Raw genomic sequence first — 23208 nt, forward strand, 5'->3', positions numbered from 1 at the left:
ATAGAGATAAACGAGCTACTTCCACTCTAGAAATTGATATATTTAGTGACACGTTGACAAAATTCAAAAAAGTAATTAAAATTAATGACTCAAATAATATAGTATAATTTTATTATACAGGGTTCGGCACTCGAAGTGTTACTAATACAAAATGCTGTAATTTTGTTAATTATGAACATATTTATTTTAAAACTTTAGTATCGAAAAGAAAACATATAAAATAAATAAAAATGAAATTATTGTTCAATATGACCACCTTTAGCGCGGATAACAGCATCGAGTCTGACCGAGAAGGCTTCACACGCTGCACGAATGTGGTCTGCTGGTATTTTGTTCCGTTCTCGGCGGAGAGCAATCTTTAAGGCGTCGACCGTCACATATTTTTTTGTTGACACTTTGGCTTCTAGAATTGACCATATAGAAAAATCCATTGGGTTTAAGTCCGGGGAATATGGTGGCCATTGTTGCGAAGAAATGTAGCTCGGAACATTTTCTTGTAAAAAAATTTGGGTTTCACGTGCTTTGTGGGATGGTGCCGAGTCTTGTTGAAAGGTCCAATGATTTCTACCAAATTGTTTACGTGTCCAAGGTAACAAAGCATCGTTTAAAATGTTCTTACGGTAGATCTGATGGTTTATCTTTACACCCTGGTCAATGAAAACGAGAGGTGAGCGTCCCGTGGCAGTTACCGCAGCCCAAACCATCACAGATGCTGGTGCTTGCTTTCGCAAGGCAATTCGTTGGTCTAAATTGTCATTTGATTTACACTTTAACCATACGCATCATTTTGTTTGTTCACATATTGCTGAACCGTAAAAAAATTTTCATCGGAAAATACCAAATTTTCAAGCATGCCACCAACGTGCAAGTACTTTAAGTTCTTAGCTCTTTCTAGACGAGTTGCCTTTTCTGCAAGTGTTAGGTCTTGCAATTTTTGTAATTTGTAGGGCTTCCGTTGAAGTTTATTTTTCAATATGCGTCCTATGCTCCGGGCAGATACATTAAGACTTTTTGCCAATTTAACTGCGCTTTGTCGTGAATTTCGTTCAATTCTAGCCTTTACCTTTCGAACCTTTTTTTTAAGGATGTTGCTGTTGTTGGATGTCCACATCCATGGCGTTTTTTGATGCTACCCGTATCATTGTAACGCGTGATGGTCCGATACACAAACATTTTGGTCAAATGTAAATGTCCTAGCTCATTAACGATGACTGACTGCGATTTTCCAGCCAAATACAAAGAAATGAGACTGTTTCGTTTGACTTCCATCTGCAAAACTTTTTTTAACAACGACGAAAAATAATAGGCTTTTGTAAGTTTATTAACAATACAATAGACTACTTAAGGAATGTGAAAAAATAGGCGCCATACTGTAAACAGTTTAGTTTTTATGGCAACGTAAAGTTAGTAACACTTCGAGTGCCGAACCCTGTATATTAAATCTTGCTTAATGTTAATTACATTTATTGACAATTTTAAGTTTTTTTAATTTTTTTTTTTTATCGGAACAGTTAATATTATATCTTAACCTTGATTAAATTAACTGTACTTTAATTTTTTTTTTATTCTCTATTTAAATTAAAATGGACAAATTAATGTGACGTTATTAATTATTTAATTTTAATTAATTATAAAGAACGACATTATAATATATTATTTAATTGTAAAGAATGACATTGTAATTTAATCTTATCATGAAAACCGACATTACAAATGATTGCATGTATACTTTATTTTTTGTATAACTTGATAAATAATAGATGTGGGTGATGGTTTCCTTTTTCTTAAATTCTAAATTTTCTATTGACGAAATTATTTCCCTGACTTAAACATCAATGAAAATTGTTTCATCAATTAAATTTACTACAGTTGAAGAAACCTACAGAAAAAAATCTCATAAAACATGGACAAATGCAGAACAAATTCTCATACAGGGTCTATGAGATCTGATGAGCAGCGTCTTCGGTGCGACAAAGCCATCCCTGCATTCACCAACCCGCCTGCCCAGCGTGGTGACTATGGGCAACACACACGAGTTCAAGCAATTTTTGGCGCGAACTTATGGAGGCCTATGTCCAGCAGTGGACTGCGATAGGCTGAAGTGATGATAATGTAATAAGCTTGCTTACACTCATTTTGTGTATTAGCGATACATTAATATAAAAACTTAAAACAAATTCTGTTTTTTTTTTTTTAAACAAACAGACACGAAAATCAAAATTTGCAACATTTAACGACATACTGGTAAAATAAAAGACACTGACATAACACATTTACTTCATAAATTTGCTTTATAAATATATTAACATAATTTTGCAAGTTCATTTGGTAAAACATAGATAATTTTTAAAAACTTCTGCTATCTAAAAAACATATCTATTGACTTCAAAGGTGATGTGGATACTTTCTTTCTTTTCACACTATTATTAAGAGAGGCACTCGACGTTTGTTTTTTATTTAATTCCCTACTTAATTTTTGCGCCTCGTGAAAGTCTAAATGTTCGGAAAATTTCTCTTTTGCAACTTTGTCACCACATTCCGAACACATTATCTTAGGGACAGTGTTATCGGACTTTGTAAAAAATTTGGATATTGAAGGAACCGCCTCATTTTTAGTTACCTGCGGGTTTTTATTTTTTGCATCTACATTTGGTTTCTTAGCCACAATTATCTCTCTTGTTTTACGGAATTCTTCTCTTTCTTCCTCCCTCAACTTAAGTGCTACATGGTAATCAGAATGTTCTATGAACTTTTCTAAAGGCACTGCTTTTCCACACTCAGAACATTCAACTGTTTCTATATGATTGCTTTCAGTTACTTCAGGTGTTACAGTTCTAGATGGAGCCTCCGATTTAGGTGAACTATTAACTTTATGTCGAATATTAACATCATGAGATGTCTTTAAAAGTTCCCTCATGTTACTGACTCGAGATATTTCATCTGGATCATCTTCAAAGAGAGCTATGCTTTTATTTATTTCGTCATTGATTGTTGATCCTGAATGAGCAGTGCCATTACTATCATCTCCACGATCTTCAATGTTGCAAACAGGACTAATAGAGCGATTTATTTTATTTGTTTGAGTTTCATGACATTCCCCTATCATTTCCTTTTTTCCTCCCAATTTGTCTGTACTTTGATCTTTCTTTAAAAATTTCACAAAAAATGATTCTTGCTTATCTAATGAAGATTCTAATACATTTTCATTACTTGATTCAATAATTTCTTGCTTTGGAATATTCGATTTATTATTAACTTGGGCTTGAAAAAATTTTTGTAAAACATATTCTTTATCAACACTATTCTTATTTTTTGTTTTTATATCTTGATCTTTTTCTTCCTTTCCCTTAGCTGTTTCGTTAGTTCTTTGTGTCACCTCACTGGAGGACCCAGCACTGAAGTAGTCTATAATTTTTTTTGTTTTCTTATTCTCAGTATGTTCTTCAAACTTACCAACACTGATGCCGAGAAACTTGATTGGTGCTCTTAACTTTCTATTGCTTTCGCCTTCTAAAAAAAATGTACTTAGATGAAAAACTTGTAACACGTTCAACGCAAATGGGACACCAGGTGGGCCTCACTTGTTTAGTCCATGGGGTCAGTTTAAAAGTCCTTATTTACAAAATTTTAATAATAAGTTATAATTGCACTACTATACCCATTCTTAAAGATCTTACTTATTTTTCCTTACACTATATGACATATTTATCTGTCATATTTTTTAAGTTGACTCTGGTTCGCGTTCGTGTGGTGTCTCCCGCGGCACCAACGGAAAAATTGGGTGTCGGTGAAAAGTAAAACGTTATGAAGATTTTCGAGGGTTTCCCTCGATTTCTCTAGGATCCCATCATCATATCCTGGTTTCCTTATCATGGTACCACAGTTAGGATACCTCCTATCCAACAAAAAAAAAAGAATTATCAAAATCGGTTCATAAACGACGAAGTAATCCCCGAACATACATTTAATATATATATACTAGCTGCTGCCTGCGACGTCGTCTGCGTGAACGCTATACAGCACCAAAAATACCTACAAAAATAACATTCATTTACCGGTTTCTTCTTTACATTTCATATCTGCAGAAAAACCTCATAGATGGCGCTGCTTTAAAATTGTCTTGTCTACTTATATTGCGTAATTTTTATAGTGTGAAGCTAGCTTATATAGCATGGTTATTAACATAATACAACAACATTCAAATATGCGTCGTTAGATAACACGTTGTTACAGAATGCGTTGAGGAAATAAAGGTTCACTGCTCGTTCCCGGTAGGTGATAGCATGATAATATGTAGCCTATATGTTGACCCGACTTCTTAATAATATTCGTACCAAATTTGAAGTAAATCCATGCGGTACTTTTTGAGTTTATCCCAGACATACATACAGACAAACAGACAAAAATTCTAAAAACTATATTTTTGGCTTCGGTATTCTTAGATTATAGATCACACCTTTATTAGATTGTAGATCACACCTCATGTATTCTTTTAAAAAAAATATTCAATGTACAGTTTTGACTTTCCTACCCTTTTATTATATGTATAGATTTTATTAGATATATACGGTTGAATTGAGTAACCTCCTCCTTTTTTGAAGTCATTAAAAAAAACAACAATAATTTACCTTTTGGCTTGCAACCTTCAGTACTATCAATCAGGACTTCAAAAGCCTTATTTGTAAACAGCTCCCCACACAACTCATCCTCAGGTGAAAAATTATAAGACTTGGAGCTACTTGTTTCTCTGCCATCTGGAAGCTGGACCGTGAAACTGACAACCATTTGTTTCGGCGTTCTGTTGTTTTCTATAGCATCCTTTTCTAGCCTATTTTCAATTTCATCACCTAAATCTTTCAGCCATTTTTTTATGCTATCCAAATCTAAAAGAGCCGCTTTGCCTTTAAAGTTTTTGCAGCACCCTATGCTTTTTGGATTGAATCTTGCTTGAACTGGTTCTGTGTCTATACCACGAGCTATGTTGTACAGCCATGCTCTGTGAAAAAGATAATTTTGCTTGTGACCATATTAATACTCATATAATAAGGATTAAGATGTTTGCTTCCCTTTTTAGAAAAAAAACACAATTGTTCCACATAAATTATATATCATTTTAAAGATAAGTGCTTGCCCTACCGGCATCAACAACTAAAAAATTATTATTGCTTTTGTTTTTATAAATTAATTAATTATTAAAATTATATACATCGCTTTAATTTTAAAACAATGTCAACATGATTGACGGTTGTTAAGATTTTTGTTTAATTTCAAATTAACTCACGTATAATTTTAAAACACCTTTTTGTAATTTTGTAAAGTGATAATTATTATACGTATTTAGTGCGAATTATTCGCACGGGTACACTAGTAAAGTACAATGTCGCTAAAATTTTATCGGGAGTTCCAAAACGACAAGTGCGGAAAGTCCCATAAAAGTGTTTAATAATAACATCTAATTTAGGTCAATATTAGATTACTTCTTTTTCATAATTATAAAAATGGTACCTATAAATAATTCTATGCAGACTAAATTACAGTAACCACTTACCCATTTTTTTCATCAAACTTTGTTTGCAGTACTTTTTCTGAGAATGATTGTAATTCTCCCATAGTTTTTATTTTCAGTACTTCACATACATGTGATCCAAATTTTCCACCCAAGTGTTTAACTTTAGTTACTGGCAAGGTTCTGAAGATTAAAATCATTAAATAATTTTATTTTATAATATTAAAAAAAAAAAGACTAACGTATTATTAATATTTCATACCTATATAGCATGTTAACAGAATGTTTTGGCAGCACCGTTTGTTTGTTAGGTTTGTTCATACCGCAGACAAGTTTAGCTAATATTTTATTGTGAGCTATTCCCGCTGAACACCGGTAACCTTGAAAGATGTTTAAATATTGGAGTTAACTCCTTAAGAAATGATATAATGCCCGTGGTACAAAAAAATATTGGGGGTGAAATTTTGTGTGAAACTGTAAGGATGTGTGGACTGTGAAATTTTTACGTTTTTTTGACGACACATACTTTTTTTATAACAGTAATTACAAGAAAACTATACTATATATAAAGTTAATTAATTAAGTGTACTAATTATTCAAAATTCTTTATTTAAAATTATTATATAACTTTGCCAATGTCAAATGGAGAAGATTCAAAGAGATCTTTTGATGCACCTACATTATATTAAGACACTAAATGATTAAGAGAACTAATACTACATAAAAAAAACAACCGTACCTGTTTCTTCATAAACCGCTGCTCTGATCTCACTGACTATCAAAGCTCCAACTAGTAGTTTCTTTGCATGTTCAAAGTCAAAGTCAATGGAATCAGAGCCACAGTTGTGGACATCAGATATGAAGTCATCAAAACTATCATACCCCAGTGCAAATGTATTGGGCATAAGATTGCTTGCTAATGTGTGTATATTTATTGTTTCAAGTCTTTTTTGTATCTGAAATTAAAGGACAGTCAAATTATTATCATAATATTACAAGTGACCCAGCTTTCTGCTTCGGAGGTTTCCAATTGAATCCCGCTCTGAGCTTATGTGTCATATAAATTAAATTTGCATTATTTATATGCATATTTATACAAAAATTATATATAATTAAGCATATTTATTACCCCACAACACAGGGAATCTAGTGTACCAGTAGGAATACCAGAGACATATTGTTCATTTAGAGACTAAGTACAATTGATATAGTATGTGTTTATGTACTAATTATATATAATAATTTATGTACTAATGTTGGAGGGAATAAAGAAGATTATTATTTATTTATAACAAGTAGGTATTTATTAATTTAATTTCATTTAGAACATACCTTTAACATAACATGGCTTAAATTATCTAATAAATTAATTTAAACTATTGAAACTTATTTTTTTTTCTTAATTTATATAACATTGTTAATGTTACACATATAAATGAGAAGTCATTTATATATTTATAACTTACTGGAATAGTTATGTCCAAGTAAGCTTCGTCGATTGATGCCCTTTCTAATAATGTGGTAAACTTTTGAAGTACCTTTGCCACTTCTATGCCAGCATCTCTGTATCTAAAATAAAAGTACTTATTACAAGTGACATCTGTTTAATTAAATTTTATTCTTCATTTAGCTATGACAATAATTACTTTAAAACATAGTAAAACAGTTATTAAATGTATCTCTATGGGGTCGTCGGGTCCATTATCACGAGGGAGAGGACAAAACAAGAACTAATTATAAATCTAAATACTGTTTTTAATTACCAAATCATTTATGAGAGGAGGACCTAGCTTTTGTGATGCAATATTTGTCAGAGGGTCACTGAAGTGACTTAGCATGACAGAGGAGGAGGTTCCAAAATGGCTAAGGCAATTTATAAGATATTGTATAAGATAGTGTATATAGTAAGTCAAAATGTAAAGATGAACTTACTTTGAAATATCAGCCTTTCCTTTAGGGCATGGTACTGATGGAAGCTGAATCTCAGGACACTTCTCTTTGGCATCATCTCCTCTCATGTGCCGATTTACTCCTCTCGCTCTGGCTAAGTAGTTCACAGCAATGATCCTTATTCAAATAAAGTTACCAATAAATGTATCTTAAAGTAGATGTAGTTTTCAGACATTTTATTTGTGTACAATTGCATTCAACCTCCTTGCTTTAAAATAGCACTTTATCAGATAGACTACCTTTACAGTTACCTCATAGTATCTCAATCTAGTCAAATCCACTTTTCCACAATTTCATCTATGACAATATTTGAAAGTACAGTTGTTATTTTTTAAATATGGACAAACTTATAATACTTTGTTAGGCATTTATATTAAATTAGACTTGGTTTGAAAGGAATTAAATTGGTTCATAAATTCAGTACAAATATCTGGTAAATTTTATTAAAAATTTAAATTTGTAAAAACCTCTTGAAAATTACTTTCTAATTGCAAGAGTCATCTTTTGGGGAATCATTGTCAAGAACACGTTCAGAATATAAACCAATATATAAAGTTATGGCTAGTCTTTAGATTAAGGCCCGTCGAATTAATTTTGTAACGAAATTATGCCGATATACGGTCAAATTTTCAGCTTAGATAGGTTAGGTTAATTTTTTTTTTACTTGACGGGTCTTAATCTACCCTACTTAAAAGACTTACCAAAGTTTATAACGTATTTCTTGATAATCTTTTTTTTTAAAGAAAACAAAGCTCTTGCTTGTTTGTTAAGTACAGTCTCTGCTATTAAAACTAAAAATAAAACAGCATCAGAAGATTGACATACCCTCCTCCTTTCCATGGGTTATATTGCACGACGGCTATGGGTTTACCTCTAAGTTCAGGGTTTAATTTCTCTTCTACTTGACAATAAAAACAATCCATATCAATCAACACAACTATCCTATTTTCCTGATCCATTTTACACTTCAAAATAATAGTAACCACTAATTTAAAAGGTCACAAACACCGGTATTATTCGAATTAACTATATAATTATTATAATTTTTATTCTCGTGATTTTTTATGTTTTTTCTACAACGTTTTTACAAGTTTTTTTATTGTTTTGACATTTATAATTTCAATAAAATCGCGGGAATAAGTGTTGCTACTTGTAAAATATTTAGCTGTTTGGCTATGGCATTAAAGAATATAGCAACCCCTCTCTCCCCGTGGTTGTCGTAACCGTAAGAGGCGACTAAGGGTTAATACAGTTCCACTAACACCTTGGAACCATCTTGGAACTTATAAAGTCGACCGATGGTGGGATAACCATCCAACTGCTAGCTTTGAAATACACAGGCCGCAGACGGGCAGAAGCGTCTTCGGTGCGACGAAGCCAATCCTGCAGTCACTAACCCGCCTACCCGGCGTGGTGACTATGGGCAACACACATGAGTTCACGCCATTTTTGACGCTAACTTGTAGAGGCCTATGTCCAGCAGTGGACGGCAATGATGATGATGACTTGTAAAATACAGGCCCTTCAGGCTTCAAGTTTTTTCAAGCAAGTAGAAATTATAATTATATTCTGATATTTTACAAGTAGTAACACTTATTCCCATGATTTTACTGACATTATTACAGGCATAGGAAGGCGGGGTATTTAAAACGGGTGTATATAAATAACTAGCTGACCCAGCCACGCGTTGCTGTGTACTAGTGCTCAAGATGTCAAATGTCGCTAAATGCATTTTTTCTAGAAACAATTATTATTATATATATATTTTTTAATATAACATATACACACGACCATCTATTCCTACGGTAAGCAACTTAATGCCTGTGTTATAAGGTTATAGGTAAAATCAGACTTATATAGCTATATAGTTCTTTTTCTAATAATTATACATATAAATATTACATATATAAACTTACAAATACAAATAGTACACCCAGACTCAGGTGGGAATCGAACCCGCAACACGCCGAACAGAAAGCAGGGTTACTGCAAACTGTGCCTTCAGTGTTTCAAAGCCTGATATTTTAGTCGATTTACTAAATTATTTTTTGTTTACGACAATAACAAAACTGAAATCGTTTTCTCTTTAAAAATATTTTGATTAATTTTATATTAAAAAAAAAAAAAAAAATTAAATAAAAGTCAAATTAACAAAATTATATTTATTTATAAAAAAGTATTGAATAAAATTAAGATCCGTGACCGTAAGTGTTGTTCCATTTAATGTATTGAGTGAGATCGTCCTGCGAGACACTGGGTCGAACTCTTTGAAGTGCCATTTTGAAGTCTTGCATATTTACTGGACGCACCTAAAGTGACATAAAAAAATATATATATTTACAAAATCAATTTCATGCATATATGATATAATACATTCTTAATTTTTTATTTTAAAAATCACATTGCGTAAACTTATGCAAGGTTCGCCTTATCACGATATTATTGCGAACAATATTGTTCCAGCTATTATAAGCCATCAAATACTATCATATTAATTTAATCTGGTGCAAATCAGCTACTGGCGTAATGGGATTTCTTATTGAAAAATATTACTGATGATTTACTATTTATTGGATAGTGAATAGCAGCCTAATTGGTCCAGCCTATCTCGAGTTTCGATTAGCTACACATTTAGCGATTAATTTTTATTTACATCATCTATACTAGTATATTAAATGAAGAGTTTGTTTGTTTGTTTAACGCGCTAATCTCAGGAAGTAATTGTTCAAATTGAAAAATTCTTGATATGTTAGATAAGTCCATTTACCGTGGAAAGCTGAATTATATTTTATCGTACGTTTTTTCTTAAAAATTAACGCGGCTGTAACCGCGGAGCACACCTAGTAGGATAACAATATCCTTTTATGGCATATCAAAACATGGACCTAAAGATAAAATGTATTACATCAAAAGTTCTACAACTCGGTCTTCATCATTACAGCCTATACCAGTCCACTGCTGGACATAGACCTCCACAAGTTTACGCCAAAAATAACGTGAACTCATGTGTTTTGCCCATAGTCACCACGCTGGGCAGGCGGGTCGGTGACCGCAGTACTGGCTTTGTCGCACCGAAGACGCCGCTTATTCTCGGACTCTGAACTCGGTCTTATTGCCGAGAAATTAGTTCTTCCAGACATGACGATAAAAGGAAAATTGTTTTGCAAATAAAACAATTAGAGATATGTCCGAGGCATACGTGCGCAGTGTCGACGGTGGCGATCTGGTCCAGCGGCAGCGCGCGCAGGGGCCCCATGGCGGCCTCCGCGCACAGCGCCCGCATGTCGGCGCCCGAGTAGCCGGCCGTGAGGCGCGCGCACTCCGCCGCCTGCGCGCCCGACAGCGCGTGCGCCTCGTGCCGCAGCAGGTTGCAGATTATTTGCGTCCGCGCCTGGAGAAATTATACAGATTATCAACAGTATAATTTTGTTTTTTTTTTTTTAATTTGATATAAGGTTAACAATACTATAATCGAACATATTCTACCTTACGATGTGCAAATATTAAATATTAATGAGGTACAATAAAATAGTTTTAATTTAGTTGTTACGCTTTACAGAACTTTTAGCTGTTTATGATATTAAAGAAATTTTACTGCAAAAATACATATACAGGTCGAATTGAGTAACCTCCTCCTTTTTTGAAGTCAGTTAAAAAATAACGTCGGCGACGATGTTTAGCACGTCCCGCCCCACGCGTGATCCGCCCCGTCCGTGATCCTGGTATGTAGGCAGCTGGGCACAGCCACTTCACTCGCTTCGGAGAGCTAAAGTAGGGAAGCACGTGCATTTACCTACTGTTACTGAGTTACTGCCACGGTGCGTATGCATCAAAAATCCACGTCAGTGTTTATTAACCACGTTCAGTCCCCATCCCGTGCATGTTACGTATGCAGCGGTCTTTAACCTTATTAAAAGATTTTTTTTATTCATACTAACTTCGACATCCGGCAATGGAATGTACAGTCGTTTAACTAGTCGCCGTCTCGCGGCTTCGTCCAGCTCCTGAGGTCGGTTCGTGGCACCGATTATTAGTATGCGATCGTCTTCGCCTGTAACAAATATAATAATAGCCATATTGTGTCATATACGCCTATTTAAGGTGACAATGTTGAGCAAAGATAGCCAAAGTAAAAACCAGACGTTTTGAAGTGCTAGGGGTCGTCTAGAAAATGCGTTTGAAAATAAGAAGATGGGGGTTTTGTTCAGAGTTCCGTGATGTGACAATGAGAAAGGGGTGATGTGACTTCGTACTTCATTATTTTTTGTCGACGTGACAGTTCTTAATTTTTTTCATGACGATAAAATGTCACTTATAACAAGGGTAAGGGGGGGCTCGTTTTTGTGACGTAACATTTTATTAGTGGTCACTGAACGTGTGACTTAGTGTGACAAAAATAAAATTCCACGTGACGAATTTACGGACGCCTAAACAATTTTATGCAAATGATCCCAACTAGACGGTGGAGGAAAACATTTGAGGAAAGTATGCACGGATAACCATTCAATAGTGCAGCAGCATACTGGAATGAAATCCGACCACTTGTCTTTAAGTTCCCCGCGTCCAGTAACTGTCGCAGTGTGTGTGTGTGTGTGTGTGTGTGTGTGTGAGTGTGTGTGTGTGTGTGTGTGTGTGTGTGTGTGTGTGTGTGAGAGGTTCAGACACGCACTGGTGGCGGCGCCGTCCAGCTGCACCAGGAACTCGGTCTTGAGGCGGCGGCTGGCCTCGTGCTCGCCCTCGCCGCGCTGGCTCAGCAGAGAGTCGATCTCGTCTATGAATATCACCTGGCGGCGGAACATTTATTACTTATAAAAGATTCAATGCATAAACGGTAGTTTTAGTGTCGTTTACAGTAGTAGTAATATTGGTAACGGTAATCGTAGTATCGTAAACAACCTCTGCGATACCAAAAAAAAAAACGTTAACAGTAATGTTAGTGTTATTAACGGTAGTGGTAGTGTTGTTAACGGTAGTGGTAGTGTTGCTAACGGTAGTGGTAGTGTTGTTAACGGTAGTGGTAGTGTTGTTAACGGTAGTGGTAGTGTTGTTAACGGTAGTGGTAGTGTTGTTAACGGTAGTGGTAATGTTGTTAACGGTAGTGGTAGTGTTATTAACGGTAGTGGTAGTGTTGTTAACGGTAGTGGTAGTGTTGTTAACGGTAGTGGTAGTGTTATTCACAGTAGTGGTAGTGTTATTAACGGTAGTGGTAGTGTTGTTAACGGTTTGATCAGCAGTTATATGTAGTAGAATTGTTGTTAACGAAAGTGGCAGTGTCACATACTGTGATGACAATGCCTGGCGACATTAGTCATTGGTTGTGGTAGTTATTGATAATTGTATGATTATTACTGGTGTTTAAATAGTAACAATGTAGCATGCTCACCGCCGGCTGGTGGCAGCGCGCAACTGCAAACAGCGCGCGCACCATCTTCTCTCCGTCTCCGATCCACTTGGATGTCAATGATGAAGCAGAGATACTGAAGAATGTTGCTCGGCATTGCGCCGCCACGCACTTGCCTATTTAAACATTTTTAAAATTCGAGAGTACTTGAAGAAATTATATTTTATAACTAAATACTTCTTGTTATATATTGCACAAATTAAAATGGGGTTCCATTACACGACAAAAACCAGCGTTCGAATGAAAAAGAATCATCAAAATCGGTACACCCAATAAAAAGTGAAAGGGTAACATATAAAAAAATACAATCAAATAAAACCCTTCTCTTTTTTTAAGATGGTAAAAATTAGGTAAAGTTAATTTTAAAATAATACAGATGTATTAGGATAAAAATAATAAAGAAGACAAATTATTACACTAATTTATAAATATATCCACTAACCAATCAAAGTCTTCCCAGTGCCTGGTGGACCAAATAGAAGGACACCACGTGGTGGTCGTCGCAGGCCAGTGAAGATATCTGGTCGTAACAGTGGCCACACCACAGCCTCCTGGATCACATTCTTGGCTTCCTGCAGACCAGCTATGTCCTCCCAGCCTGGGTTTATTTTATAAATTATATTGCTAAACTATAATAGACTGTAAGCATCCTACTGCAGGACTTTAGCTTTTTTCTCAAAAAGCTAAAGGGTCTAGCCTAGTCAATCATGCTGCGCTTTTGTGGTTTGGCTGCTAATTTTCATACTGAGAATTACTAGTGTATCAGTAAACAAAAATTAAGTAATATTTTATTAATATAAAAACTTTAAAAAAAATAATAATAATTAAACTGCCGAAAAAACTAAAAAACCATTAGTAGTATTTTTTGTTTTATTTTTTATTGAGAGACAACTTTTTCCTGCCTTACGAATAAGAAGGTCAGTACAGAATTTTCTACACTACTATTATAGACATAAATATGTAGTAATAGTAGTAATAGTTTTTAAATTTAATTACAAATTGGAGCTCCCTTGTCAATAATTTCACTCTCAATCAGCTCGATCATTTTAGGATCAATGTGTTTCAATCTTTCGTCTGTTACTGCAGGTTCATTGACTTCTTGTTTTTCTCTGTGAAAAAGGAATATACTCATTCATTATATTCTAATTTTTTAACCAGTATAATTAAAAATAGATATATATATTTTTTTCATATACTACAAGGTCTGCAAACAATTGTATGGCTCGAAAGTGGATTGCCTACCCTACTCCCAATCAGAAGCTCTAGTCACCTTGCTCACCACGGGAACACAATACTGCTTGAGACCATTACTATTTACACGTGATTTTCTCTGAGGTAAGATAATTAAGCCAGTCAATCAGTATGTCTGGCAGCTTCAGCAGACTTAATATTTGATGTATATACAAAAATGAATATTCATCACATTTCTCAAGATCAAGGGAATTTGGTATCTGCTGGCAAATATCAAGGGCGTATTATGACCAAGAACCTAACATATAAGTCTGTTGTAGACATAAGAGTTTTAAAACTTATCAATACAAAATTCTCATGATAAATATTGTTTATAAAAATTAAAATAAGTAAGTAAATGTCATATAAATGAACAAATCTTACTGAGCACCAAGCATTGGAGACACAAATTTAGCTTGAGCCTTCCTTGAAGCACCCAAAGTACGTCTGGCAGCTGGATTCGACGCAAGTAACGTTTCCTTAGCAGTTTTAAATGTGATTTTAGCTACTTTACTCTTGTGTGCTTTGTCCTCATCTTCCATTTCAACGTCAGTGTTTACACAAGTCCTTTCCGTTTCTACATCAAATACTTTTTGTGAAGTGTCTGTTACATTTTTAGGTACAGAAATAACTTTTTTCGGTCTTATACAACTAAACTTAGGCTTAAATTGCCTCGTATCATCTCCAGATATTGATTCTTGGCTTGAATTCTCAGAGTACAAGGGTTTGAAAAATGATGCTTCGGATTTATTTGACTTTGATAATTCATAACAAGTACATTCATTTTGATATAAAAATTTTGTTCTATTTGCTTGTGGACTGTTATTATTATTCAAACATTGACACTGCAGTATAGACTTTTCAAATAACAATGATGGGTCTGGTAGATTACTGAAATGTTTTAAATTATGTTAGTGTAATTTTATGGGAGGATTAACACTTTGTTTCTTATTACTAAATCTTTCCTTAATTACTAAATCTTTTATTCTTATTAATAATATACATTTAGGTTTACCTTAGAGAAGAAGTCCAACTTTGATGGCCGTTATTAGTAGAAGCTTTTAAAAGTTCCTTCGCACAGTCTAATACGTGATCTGTATTTTTAACAAATAGTTTGGTACTCGCTTTCCACGCTTCTTCTAACATTATATTTGACGTTACATTGGAGCAACTAAAATATAATCCAAACTAAAATTTATCGACTCAAAAATAAATAAAAACCACCAAAATCAACCAGTAGAAAGTGTACGAACATACCTTTTAAGAGAATTTTTATATTGATGTACAGTGTCTGTATTTATTAAAAACAAGTTATCATCACTGTTGTAACTGGATTGAGGGTGGTTCATTTTTTGTTGTATTTTGAAAATGTTAATTGTGTAAAAAAACAACAAATCGAATTGTATCGATGTGATAATTGTTGACCGACGGTGATGTTTAATTGTTTACTCACTGTTTACTTTAAATTGGATTTTTGGCGGCAAAACATTATAGAATAATAGAACCATAACTAAGATGACAAATATTTGATTTATACTCATTGACAATATGTCAAAAGTTATGTCATATCCTCCCATCGTAAGCGACAGAGTTCTTTGGTCATAGACAGTACCACTTATCTGTGGTACGTGGTACTTTTTTGTAAGTAAAGACTGACAGAGACAGACAGAGTAAATCAGAACCTTTTTGAAGTCTGTTGTCAAGTCAATAAAATTGTCAAGTTGTCCCAAAATTGTTCTATTTTATTATTTTAATTAACAAAATATCTTATAAATTTTATACTTGCTAATGGTGTGCAAAGGTTTATATTTAAAACGAATTATATTTCATTTAGTTGGATAAATAAGCTTTCAGTTTAAATACAAAATGATAAATGTTTAAGCGAAATGGGCTCAAAATCTCAAATATATCACGAAAAACAAGAAAAAGAACTGTGTGCTTTGCATGCCCTTAATAATTTATTCCAGGTGAGTGTAACTACATGTTTATAAGTGTATTTATCATCACGCAGAAACCGACCGTGAAAAATCTCAGTCGACAAGCCAAAGTAAACAAATTGGCTCGCTATAGTCGTTAGAATTCAATTAACACCCTGTTATATTTTTTTATTTTGTATTAATATCGATAGAATATTCAAAGCTGATTACATTTTAATTAATACATGAGATATGTATTTTTCTATTACAATTTCGTTCCTTTGGTACGTTTTTTTTAATTTTGAAATTATTTCAATTTAGAACATATCATTACAGCCTATACAGTCCACTGCTGGACATAGGCCTCCACAAGTTTACGCCAAAAATAACGTGAACTCATGTGTTTTGCCCATAGTCACCACGCTGGGCAGGCGGGTTGGTGACCGCAGTACTGGCTTTGTCGCACCGAAGACGCTGCTGCCCGTCTTCGGCCTGTGTATTTTAAAGTCAGCAGTTGGATGGTTATCCCGCCATCGGTCGGCTATATCGGCGGTTAGAACATATGTTCACCTTCAATATATCATCTCCTTTGCCCTACGGTTGCCTGGAAGAGATTGCTTTTAAAAAATAAGGCTGCCTTTTGTACATTTTTCTACTAATTATTGTTAATGTTGCTTGTTTATTTTATTTCTTGTTTGGTGTACAATAAAGTGTAAATAAATAAATAAATATGTTCTGAATTTTTTTGTATTATATGTTTTTAGACACGTAACACATTTTCAAAGTCAGAATTGGATACAATATGCAGTAGACTGTCCCCAAATGTGTGGATTAATCCCCACCGATCTATGCTAGGCCTTGGCAACTATGACATCAATGTAATTATGGCTGCTCTTCAGAAGAAAGGCTGTGAAGCTGTATGGTTCGATAAAAGAAAGTAAGATTCGTTACTCTTTTACTATTATTATGTAGTGCCCATATATGTTTATTGTGTAAGCTTATGAAGCACAAGCATCATCGAAATATATATTTTTTGATATTACAAATACTAATAATTATTATATTAATATACCATTATAAATTAATTGTAAGCTAGTTATATTTGTTTCAATTAACTGAAAAAAAGAAAGAAAGCAATAAAAAATTTATATTCAATAACAACTTAAAACAATTATACTTTACTCAGCATTAAGCCAAGCACAAACCACAGTGCTGATATTCAGTGGAACCTGAAAACCTAACTAACAATATGTTTTAATCACGTTTCAGAGATCCTGGCTGTCTCGACCTATCAAATATATGTGGATTTATTTTAAATGTGCCATCAGATTATAAGCTGGGTTTTGTGATGTTACCTTTACGACGACGGCACTGGATAACCATCAGGCAGATACAGGGCAATTTTTATAACCTGGATTCTAAGTTAGACTCTCCACAGTTAATAGGAAGGGTATGTTGTGATGTATTTAAGAAAAATTGTAGAATTACAAACATTGATTAGGGGCCACCCATAAATTACGTCACACAAATTTCATGATTTTTTGATCCTGCCCTCATCTTTGTCACAGTTGGTCACATTTATGAGACCACCCCTACTTAATGTGACATCATATTTTTCAGTTTTATGCATACAAATTATTAAATTAAACCAGCAAAACAGTTTTCTGTTTTAATACTTATAATACACATACTTTAAAATGTAGTGTCAAAAAATTTAGTAAACCGTGAAACCTTAACTGAGGTAGGGCACAGCAGGAATTTCCTGCTCAAAATATGGAGAAGCCCGACTGGAGTAGTACCTCAACCTTACAGAAGATCACAGCTAAATAATACTGCTTCCAAGCCGTAATGTGTTTCCGTTGGTAAGTAAGGTGACCAGAGCTCTTGGGGGGGGGGGGCTAATTGGGGATTGGGTCGGCAACGCGTTTGGGATTCTTCTGGTGTTGCAGGCTTGTTCACTGACCTAGTTATATTAAAAAAAACCTCTGTCACATAATGTCGCTCTTTGTCGACACCTTTTATGCTAATTTTTGTTTATTACTTCTTAAGTTGTAATTATGTCATATTCCTCTCGAAATTTGTTATTTCATAAAATATTATATATGGAATGAGGCAAGACGCTGGGTCTAGGGGCTAGGTTCTTGTCTACATTTGTATCTAAAAAATTTTATTTAATTTTTACAGAGTAGTGATCTAATAGCGTATTTAAAGGAACAATTGGACAGCAAAGAAAAGGAATTATTCATAGTTGTGAGCAAAGAAGTTGAAGAGAAACAGTTGTGGATGCATCAGTACACTCTTAAAAACCAACAGGACTCACTTTCCAACCACAAAGAATCTGACGTTCACTGTGCAAGTCCTGACAGCCCTTCCTATGATTACAATAACCGTGATTCTGAATGCCTGCGGCTAAACGAGGTCACGAACTGTGTTGTTAATAATGAAAACTATTAAGTGTATAAAAATATTCTCACAGAGCAATCTCTGTCGGTCAGGTTGTGTGTTTGTGTGACTAATTAACATAAGATATTTATTAGTGTCAGGATTTTAAGAAGAATTTTGTCATCCATTATTTATTTGCATTTATTATCAATTATTCACACTGTTTATATAATAGTATTTCACGAACATTTCAACAAGAAAACCAAGACATACATTTTTCATCATTATCACTTCAGCCTATCACAGTCCACTGCTGGATATAGGCCTCCACAAGTTCGGGCCAAAAATGGTGTGAACTGATGTGTGTTGCCCATAGTCACCACGCAGGGCTGACAGGTTGGTGACCGACATACATTTTTAAGTAGACTCAATTATGCACATGCATATAATACAAATGTATATCATTATTCAGTTTTTACATACAACATGTCAAAACAAGTTTATTGGTGTTTTAATACAAGATATTACTGTTTAAATGTTTTGAAAGTTATTCATTGTGTACTTAATTTTGAATGTTATCTATAAATTTTAGGATTATTTTAAAGATCTTTTGTTTCTTGTTTAAATAGATATATATTTTTTGTTTTCTTATTTGTTTTGTTGTTAAATTTATAAGTTTTTATTACATTATGGATGTCTCATCTCTCATTAAGAGATAAAGGCCTAAATAAATTAGATCTTTAAGGGACTGAATATTTAGTAACTTTAATAGACTATTATTTATATTTAATAAGATGTAATTACATACATATATATACATATAGTGTATAGTCGTGTTTAAAATAATATGTACATAATATTGAAGACTTTTGATCTTATAAAACTCAGTACATCGTTAAAATGATGTGTGCGATTGCAACAAATAAATTATAAACATTTCCTTGGGTTAACAACACGGACTTAAAGTAAAATATATCAAGTAAAATTATCTAGAAATAATCTGAATATGTACTTTCATCTCTCAAGTAGACACTTGTATACTTGGAACCAATAGTTTATATTTAAAATCTAAATATCAAATTAAACATACCTAAATTAAGTGTAAAGGAATTTAAAAGTCATTCAGAATATTGACTATTAGAAATCTATTAAGAAGTAATTAAGAAAACAGTTCGGTAATTGTGAACTATAGGTCAAGTGACTGGTTTCAAAGTAATTAAAATTTGTCGTTTATTAACTCTATGGAACAATTTTAATCCAATATAACGCCAAAATACTAACCAAATTGTAATATAACAGATATTTACATACACAATATAATGTTACTTCTGACTAACTCTTAATGTCACATATTATATTTTTCTCACAAAGTTTAATCATCACAAAATGTTAATTAAAATAAAGATTTTGGTCAATTGTTACTCTTGGTTATGTTAATATTGCTGACACTTAGCTCAAAGTATCTAGTTGTAGATAAACATTATTATAATAATAAATATTTTTGTCCTCATTGCATCATACCTAAATAGGAAACTGAAGAGGTTTCTTTGGATAATAATCATTCATAGGTATTTTGTGTTTAGATCTCATAATTAATAGACTATAAAAAAGAAATTACCATTCGTTTTATTCTATATTATATGCTATTATAAAAAGTATTCGGTATTACGGTTATTTGTTTTATTAATTGACATTACTTTTTAAGGCACAAGAACTGACTCGCGACACCTTGTCGTCGTGAACGGTTCATGCAAAACAAATTAAAAAGTTAATTTTATCATCTAAATATGTTTATCATTTTACTTCATGTTTTTAATGTTTAATAATACGGTAAGAGAGAGGATCGAGGCCATTAAATCGTTTAAAATAAAAAGCAATACTTTTTATATTTTTAGATGTGTAATTGTTTTCAAGTGAGAACTTGAAATTCTTTAGAAAGGCAGCATCTGGTTTGGTGTATTCTGTGCCTATTGTGTGGGCAGCTGTTTTTGTCACTACTCTGTGTAAACAGAAAATGTATTTCGATTCTTATATCTTTTACTCTATATTGTTGTAAATAAATGATATTTTTCCAATGTTTATTTTTTCTTGTGTGTTTTCAGCGTGTTTAATAGTAAAACAATCATATACCTACTGCAAATTATCTGACTCAATAGAGTGCATACTTTTGTTTTTTATTCTATACTCCCCTGCAGATGTCTGTCTGTGTTCCATTTATGAATGATAATATGTGAGTTTCTCGCCTATTTTTCTCTGCAAAATCTAGATTCCGAATCGACGGTAGTTCCACTTTTAATTATAATAATTAATTGAAACAAATATAATTTTAATTTGTAAAATGACGATTCAAAAGTGCTTTTAGAGTCTACTTGAATAAAGTAATTTTTGATTTCGAAAAACACTGCAGAAAACCGAAGATATTTTCTCTTTCATAGGTCTACAAAAAAGTCCCGGATTGAAAATGTCTGTCTTTTAAGGAAACTGCCGCTGCACTTGTACTCATTCTAACTTTTAATATTATCTCACGTGCAATGCTGTAATTTGAAAAGTACTGAGAACATTAGACGGATATAGACTAGTCTTAAATTCGTAGGCTACCTTAAGTGTATTTCATGTACATTGAGATCCTTCTTTAGACCATGTAATTTAAACAGATATCTTAGGAAGTTATCGTCTAATGGAAAAAATCCGCGCGTAAATATAATTCAATCGCAGATCTCACACCGATGGATAGTTCGCTATAATCGACTAAGCCTCGCGCTGCACCCGTTACTATCGCTTGAAATCATTATATATATGTACTTACTACCCGTGCAAATCCGGGGTAGACCGCAAGTATAACAATGAGATAAATAATTGTGTTTGCTCGCAAACGAAAAAAAAAAACCGACTTCAATTACATCGACAAGTAATACAACGTAGATCGACGAAAAAATAGTCCAGCAACTTTGCGTTATCAAAGATTACTCAAAAAGTAGTTATCAGATCTCGATAAAATTTATATGTGACCACATGATAAACATCAGCTTTCGATTAAATTAAAAATTATCAAAATCGGTACACCCAGTAAAAAGTTATTGCGGATTTTCGAGAGTTTCCCTCGATTTCTCTGGGATCCCATCATCAGATCCTGGTTTCCTTATCATGGTACCAAACTAGGGATATCCCCTTTCTAACAAAAAAAGAATTATCAAAATCGGTACATCCAGTAGAAAGTTATGCGGTATAATACAACGTAGGTCGACGAAAAAAGCGTCAAGTAAAAACGCATTATTAGATATAACTCGAAAAGTAGTTGTTAGATCTCAAATAAATTTAAATGGGACCAATTGGCACACACCACCTTTCGATTAAAACAAAATTTGTCGAAATCGGTCTACCCGGTCAAAAGTTCTGATGTAACATACATAAAAAAAAAAAAATACAGTCGAATTGAGAACCTCCTCCTTTTTTGGAAGTCGGTTAAAAAACTTTCTTTATTCAGTACACTCAGAATTCTTAACGAAGTTTTATCTTATTTTTAACTAGATGGCGCTGTACTCCTTTAAATCGCGCTAGCGAAGTGTTCGATAAATTGTATAAACCAACTCCAAAGTTTTGAACAGCCATAGGCTGCTTCGTAATGAAGCTAGGTAACCGCTTACCATTAGAAATTTTTGAAGCGCGTTAATGTAACAAAGCGCTACCCAAAGATAGTATCACTGTATAAAATTTTTCACATTGGCTTTACAAACCTGTAGTTCTGCGGTCTGCACTCTACGACTCCACGTTTACTTCACTTTTTATTAACCGACTTCCAAAAAAAGGAGGAGGTTCTCAATTCGACTGTATTTTTTACAGTGGACGTACCGATTTTGATAATTCTTTTTTTGTTGGAAAGGAGATATCCCTAGTTTAGTACCATGATAAGGAAACCAGGATCTGATGCTGGGATCCCAGAGAAATCGAGGGAAACTCTTAAAAATCCGCAATAACTTTACGCTTTTCCGACACAACAAACACGTTACAAACAAATCATAAATAGCGTTACAGACTGTGAAGTAGAATAAGTGGACTATGGGCTAATTAGCTTCTTCCAAATAACCCAGACATTTCACAGAACATCTCATCTATAAAAGACATTGATGCTCAAAATCCCGTTATTTGGTTGTCTTCAGCTTCTTCCAAATAACCCAGACATTTCACAGAACATCTCATCTATAAAAGACATTGATGCTCAAAATCCCGTTATTTGGTTGTCTTCAGCAGTAACGTGGTTGTCGGCCGCCCGGGGCGGAAGAAAATTTTGCTGCCCTATTTAGATTTTTTTGGTAGTAGTTTTATTTATATATACATATAAATAAAAACTACTACCAAAATATATATATTACATATTTACCAATTTATATATTGAATATTTTTATTTCAAGAGTAACAATGCCATTAAACCCTTATTGGGTTTGACTTGGCATATTTACATTCGAAGTTCTATATTTTAAAGCTTACAACAATAAAGGAAATATATTAAAATATTTGTGTGTGCTACAATCTATAAGTCAGTCAGATATTTCAATTTTATGTATACATTATATTACATACATTTTTATATAGAACTTTTCGGTAAAAACAGTCATCATTATTTTGCATTGTACAGGTTTTAATTTAAGCACCTATACAAATAAAAAAATTCGATTGTCTGTTTGTAATATTCAAATAACCGCTTTTTACTAAATGTACCTATATGGATGGATACAATACACGGTACACATACCAAAATAACATTTTTTACATTTTTTTCTGTCTGTTTGTTCCGGCTAATTTCTGAAACGGCTGGACCGATTTTG

At 33.5% G+C, this 23208-nt stretch overlaps 3 protein-coding genes across 3 annotated transcripts; 1 reads left to right on the forward strand and 2 right to left on the reverse strand.

Moving 5' to 3' along the window:
* Positions 1-2260: 2260 nt before the first annotated feature.
* On the reverse strand, positions 2261-8487 carry LOC123654088 (DNApol-eta). The gene is made up of 8 exons (XM_045590049.1): positions 8282-8487; positions 7439-7573; positions 6973-7075; positions 6246-6462; positions 5769-5886; positions 5549-5689; positions 4629-4996; positions 2261-3510 (listed from the first exon to the last, which is right to left on the reverse strand). Exons 1-8 carry the CDS (start codon positions 8413-8415, stop codon positions 2360-2362), a joined length of 2367 nt encoding a protein of 788 aa, XP_045446005.1. The 5' UTR covers positions 8416-8487; the 3' UTR covers positions 2261-2359.
* A 1116-nt stretch (positions 8488-9603) lies between these two features.
* LOC123653889 (fidgetin-like protein 1) lies at positions 9604-14734 on the reverse strand (the record flags this gene model as incomplete). The annotated part of the gene is made up of 8 exons (XM_045589867.1): positions 9604-9765; positions 10656-10847; positions 11395-11507; positions 12126-12240; positions 12840-12973; positions 13300-13455; positions 13854-13966; positions 14472-14734. Coding segments are annotated over 8 exons (1206 nt in total), but the record flags the coding sequence as incomplete, so codon positions are not given.
* Positions 14735-15756: 1022 nt separating this feature from the next.
* LOC123653890 (josephin-1) lies at positions 15757-18457 on the forward strand. The gene is made up of 4 exons (XM_045589868.1): positions 15757-16054; positions 16768-16940; positions 17273-17453; positions 18188-18457. The coding sequence occupies exons 1-4, from the start codon at positions 15974-15976 to the stop codon at positions 18455-18457; spliced, it is 705 nt and encodes a 234-aa protein (XP_045445824.1). The 5' UTR covers positions 15757-15973.
* Positions 18458-23208: the final 4751 nt, after the last annotated feature.

Source organism: Melitaea cinxia, chromosome 5 (genome assembly GCF_905220565.1).
Source record: "Melitaea cinxia chromosome 5, ilMelCinx1.1, whole genome shotgun sequence".
In the NCBI taxonomy this organism is placed as follows: domain Eukaryota; kingdom Metazoa; phylum Arthropoda; class Insecta; order Lepidoptera; family Nymphalidae; genus Melitaea; species Melitaea cinxia.